The sequence below is a fragment of the Penaeus chinensis genome, chromosome 6, assembly GCF_019202785.1.
Source record: "Penaeus chinensis breed Huanghai No. 1 chromosome 6, ASM1920278v2, whole genome shotgun sequence".
In the NCBI taxonomy this organism is placed as follows: Eukaryota; Metazoa; Arthropoda; class Malacostraca; order Decapoda; family Penaeidae; genus Penaeus; species Penaeus chinensis.
The window spans coordinates 24,722,593-24,728,469 of record NC_061824.1 but is presented as its reverse complement, the minus strand read 5'-3'; the positions used below and the strand labels follow the sequence as shown (position 1 = coordinate 24,728,469).

Sequence of the window (5,877 nt, the reverse complement as noted above, 5' to 3'; positions counted from 1 at the left end):
GAGCAAAGCTTTATTTGTGGTGATACCTTTTGTTTGCAGATTACCTATGAATGTTACTTTTAGTCCTTAACTATATTTTAATTTGCTTTAGCTTACTGCATCCACACTAAAGATTAAGCATCAGTAGCTTTGATACAAAACCTAGTTTGGAAGGGCTTGAAATATTGGGAAATGAAGGAGTGCTAAATCTCCACACAAGTGGCTTGATAACAGCTTGGACAGGTCTTGCATTATTGTACTTGTTAATTCTGGCTAAATTAAGTCATTCAATGTTCATAGCTCTTAATGTGAGAAAACCCCTTGTACCCCCTCTTTATTAGCACTTCATGTCAACTTGCAGAAAATGCAACATTAACCTCTGCCCGACGGGTCATGCCGTGAGGCGTCAAAACAAACTGCTTGATCTGTGGTGTGCGGCTGTATGCCGTGACGGCACGCAAAGGGGCTATGAGCTTGTCATTTGGCTTGATTTACCGAAATCCTGCTCTCAAAGTAGACATGTTGCCATTGATCTCCAGAGCGTAGTTTTTTAGTTCACCCGTCATCAAGGGGTTAAGATCTCGTGCTTTGTGAGGGTGACTTGGACTTGGATTTGATCTGAGTGGTGATAGGTAGGTGGTCTTGTTTCGCTCATGGGAACCTGATGCACCTTTACCCATATGACTGGTTTCATGTGCTATAAAAGAGAGCACTCTAACCCTCTCTAGGTGTGGTTGTTACCAAGAGGGAAATAGGGGGAAATGGGCAATAACGTCTTGTGAAGCACAAGTCATTAACAGAGATACAGCTGTTCTGGCCTAATATTTTATGAAATGACAAATATCTGTTGCAAGATAGCCAGGATAAACATCTTGATGTCAAACTGTATCGTGCCTGTTTGATGCATTCTAGAATTAATTGCTGAATTCATTAGCTCCAGGACAGTGGTGTACATGTATTAAAAATACTTATAAAAAAAATATTTAAAGTTAATTGACTTGATCAAAATACTAGCATGAATTGGGTTATTGATGTAACCCCAACAGTGTTAGTTTGCCCAATGCTGGAGTAGGAAGAGCAAAAGCCATAGTAATGTTTGACTGGTAGATTGGTAGACTTGACATATTTGTCAGCACAACTTTCTTTAGTGCAGGTTAATCGACCATTTTTTGTATAATTTTTATGCAATTGCATAGTGAGGCATGCAATTATTTCCTGTTTTTGACTGGTAGATCTAGCCATAGGCTAGAAGCCAGTTTTATAAGCACAAGTTTTCATGTTGTGTAGGTATTTTCAGAATCTGAACTTTGACTTTACAACTGGAACTTTACTTTTCCCTTTTCATATAGGACATTTTGAAGAGTAGGCATTGGTTGAAAGATTTTTTGGTCACTAATTGCCTAAGTGGCAATCATCATAGCCTGATGGTTATGATGGCGCTTTTGACAATTTTTGAAGTTGATACTCGATTTTGTCCTTCCTCACTAGGAATGTTTGCATGAATATTATGATGTATGAAAATGTGTAGACTTCTTTGCCACATTTTATCTTTTATTTTTTATTTGGGTAGGGGGTAGTGCACTGCTAAGCCTTTCACAGCAATCTATGAAACATAGCCTTTTTGTTTCTCAAATTATATTATAAAATGCCCTACATTAAGAATGAAATGAAGGCTATTCCATATATTGCCTGGATCTGTGTGAGGTTTGTGGCATATTTAATAGTAAACCATATACTGAGAATACATGTTCAATTTATTTTCCATTTTACAGGCAAAATGGCGATCCAACCACTTAAAAAGCCGAGGATTATCAAAAAGCGGACAAAGCGGTTCATCCGCCACCAGAGCGACCGCTTCGTCAAAGTAAAGGTATGAAGGTCTTCAGCATTATCATAATGTTGGGTTTTTGGTCTTACAGCATGTTCCATTAGAATTTTCATGATGAAAACCTAGGCTAGAGTTCTTAAACCATAGTTGTTGGTTTTGATGATACTTTTTATATAATCTGATTTTTACTAATTGAATTGAAATTAAATTTCTTGAGGAACATAAACTGATATTGAAGGAATTTATTTTAGGCCAACTGGAGGAAGCCCAAGGGTATTGATAACCGTGTGAGGCGTCGCTTCAAGGGCCAGTATCTTATGCCCAACATTGGTTATGGTTCAGCCAAAAGGACCAAGCACATGCTTCCCAATGGTTTCAAGAAGGTTCTGATCCACAATGTCCGAGTAAGTATGAAAGTCTGTCAATGTCAATGAAATGACAGTGATTTGCCTAATTTATTTTTTATAGCACTTTGGAAATTGATGATTGTATCCCTCATCTTGGTTACAAATGGTCTTGTTTTACAGGAGTTGGAAGTTTTAATGATGCAGCACCGCACCTTCTGCGGCGAAATTGCCCATGGTGTTTCCTCCAGGAAGCGCAAGGATATTGTTGAAAGGGCCAACCAGCTCTCAATCCGCCTCACCAATGGTTCCGCAAGACTGCGCACGGAAGAATCCACGTAGATCAATAAATTGTGGTTGTAATTTGTGTATTTGTAACCTGTTAACTTGAAATTGGTTTCAGTTAATTGTATATTTAATTTAAAAGGACAAATAATTAACCTATTAACATCAGGCATTCTATGCTGAAAACTATTTACAGTTAGCATTTATTCATTTACTTTAAATGGTACTGTAGATAAGTTAAAACACCAAATTTTGCTACTAACAAATCTTCTTTATGAAGACTAAAGAGGTACAGAGTATGTAGCCATAGTGTCAGATTACACTTCTTCAGTCCATAAATCAGTAATATAAAAAAAAAAAAAAAAACAAAGCTGATGAATTAAATTTGATGCCAAAGATTAAGAGACTGGAGATAGAGGCCCAATGTAGATCACTTCAGCATCAACTGCTTTTGCATGCTCTTTTCTCCCCCTTTTCTTTTGCTTATCTTCATCCCCTACTGTCCACTTCTAATCATTAACACATTTTTACCATTTTTGCCACAAAACTTGTAATGCTATATGACCATTGTTCTACTTAACTATTCAGGGAATAGTACATGCACCCAGAAAATGGGGATGGAGATTGAGGCCCAATGTAGGGGATCACTCCTACCTTGGGCCTCAACTGGTCTTCCCCTTTCCTTTACCTCCTCGTCATACCATTCTGTACATTATCCTAATTGTCAACTCAATTTTACCACAATAATTTATTGTAATGCTAGTACTTCAATGTCTGGCACGTTTATTTTTGACCATTAACAAATCTGGAAATCTACAGCTCTTGCCATATTGAACCAAAAAAAAAATTCCTTAACTGGTGGCTTCACCCCCAAACCCAACCCTATTGCTATATTTTGAATACGCCACCTAATGCTCATAATTGAGTTTTAAATATTGATAGCGCTCGCCAAACTAACTCCTTTGTGGAGTCCGTTTCAACCTGTAACTTTACCCTAATCATTAGCTCATTCTTAAACCTTTTTCCTACTCTACCATAGCACCATATGACCATAGAGCACTTCCTTACCTGGGGGCTTTGCCCTCAAGCCTCACACTATCACTATTTTTTAAATAAACTGCTAATACCCTTAAGTTGATGCAGCAGACCATTCATTAAATAAACAAGTAATGATTCAAATTTTAAGTTCAACTGCAGGCTCTCCCTTTTGACCATGACTCGGAACAATGCAACTATTTTCCCCTCAATGCATGCTATCACATCTACCCAGGTCAATACTCAACCTCCAGAAGGCATTCCTCCTCTCCCAATAGCCTCTACTTCATCCCCACTCCCACAACTTTCATCAACTACCCTATCCTCCCTTACTGCTACTCTACAACCTTATCGTCCACCTCTGCAAAACTAGTGCTCTCAACAATACTCTTTTCTACACACCCCCATCCTTTTACTCCCACCTCCACAAACATTTTAGATACTCTATTAAGCCCAGCCAAAAGGAACCAATTTTTTTGTTTACCCCCCCCCCCCCCCACACACACACACAGCTCCTCACTCTGACAACACACACACAGCTCCTCACTCTGACAACACACACACAGCTCCTCACTCTGACAACACACACACACAGCTCCTCACTTTGACAACACACACACAGCTCCTCACTCTGACAAAACACACACACACAGCTCCTCACTCTGACAAAACACACACACACAGCTCCTCACTCTGACAAAACACACACACACAGCTCCTCACTCTGACAAAACACACACACACAGCTCCTCACTCTGACAACACACACACACAGCTCCTCACTCTGACAACACACACCCACAGCTCCTCACTCTGACAACACACACACACACAGCTCCTCACTCTGACAACACACACACACACAGCTCCTCACTCTGACAACACACACAGAGAGCTCCTCACTCTGACAACACACACACACAGAGCTCCTCACTCTGACAACACACACACAGAGCTCCTCACTCTGACAACACACACACAGCTCCTCACTCTGACAACACACACACAGAGCTCCTCACTCTGACAACACACACAGAGCTCCTCACTCTGACAACACACACAGAGCTCCTCACTCTGACAACACACACAGAGCTCCTCACTCTGACAACACACACACAGCTCCTCACTCTGACAATACACACACACACAGAGCTCCTCACTCTGACAACACACACACACAGAGCTCCTCACTCTGACAACACACACACAGAGCTCCTCACTCTGACAACACACACCCACACACAGCTCCTCACTCTGACAACACACACACAGAGCTCCTCTCTGACAACACACACAGAGCTCCTCACTCTGACAACACACACACACACAGAGCTCCTCACTCTGACAACACACACACACACACAGAGCTCCTCACTCTGACAACACACACACAGAGCTCCACACTCTGACAACACATACACCACACACACAGAGCTCCTCACTCTGACAACACACACACACACACAGAGCTCCTCACTCTGACACACACACCCCACAGAGCTCCTCACTCTGACAACACACACACACAGAGCTCCTCACTCTGACAACACACACACACAGAGCTCCTCACTCTGACAACACACACACAGAGCTCCTCACTCTGACAACAACACACACAGAGCTCCTCACTCTGACAACACACACACAGAGCTCCTCACTCTGACAACACACACAGAGCTCCTCACTCTGACAACACACACACACAGAGCTCCTCACTCTGACACACACACACACACAGCTCCTCACTCTGACACACACACAGCTCCTCACTCTGACAAGCACACCACACAAAGCTCCTCACTCTGACAACACACACACAGCTCCTCACTCTGACAAGACACACACACACAGAGCTCCTCACTCTGACAACACACACACACACACAGTTCCTCACTCTGACAACACACACAGAGCTCCTCACTCTGACAACACACACACAGAGCTTCTCACTCTGACAACACACACACAGAGCTTCTCACTCTGACAACACACACACACACAGAGCTCCTCACTCTGACAACACACACACACAGAGCTCCTCACTCTGACAACACACACACACACAGAGCTCCTCACTCTGACAACACACACACACACAGAGCTCCTCACTCTGACAACACACACACACACAGAGCTCCTCACTCTGACAACACACACATACAGAGCTCCTCACTCTGACAACACACACAGAGCTCCTCACTCTGACAAAACACACACACACAGAGCTCCTCACTCTGACAACACACACACACAGAGCTCCTCACTCTGACAACACACACACACACAGAGCTCCTCACTCTGACAACACACACACACACAGAGCTCCTCACTCTGACAACACACACACACACAGAGCTCCTCACTCTGACAACACACACACACAGAGCTCCTCACTCTGACAACACA

The 5,877-nt window shown here is 42.5% G+C and overlaps 1 protein-coding gene across 3 annotated transcripts in view; it reads left to right on the top strand.

Moving 5' to 3' along the window:
- The window catches only part of LOC125026638 (60S ribosomal protein L32-like), a 3,556-nt gene extending 1,042 nt beyond the window's left edge, over nucleotides 1–2,514 (top strand). For all 3 annotated transcript variants that reach the window (XM_047615214.1, XM_047615215.1, XM_047615216.1), the window contains exons 2-4: nucleotides 1,752–1,849; nucleotides 2,059–2,211; nucleotides 2,335–2,514. In XM_047615214.1, coding sequence (XP_047471170.1) covers nucleotides 1,752–1,849; nucleotides 2,059–2,211; nucleotides 2,335–2,493 — 410 coding nt within the window. In that variant the 3' untranslated portion in view covers nucleotides 2,494–2,514. The remainder of the gene's footprint in view (nucleotides 1–1,751; nucleotides 1,850–2,058; nucleotides 2,212–2,334) is intronic.
- The last annotated feature ends 3,363 nt before the right edge of the window (nucleotides 2,515–5,877 follow it).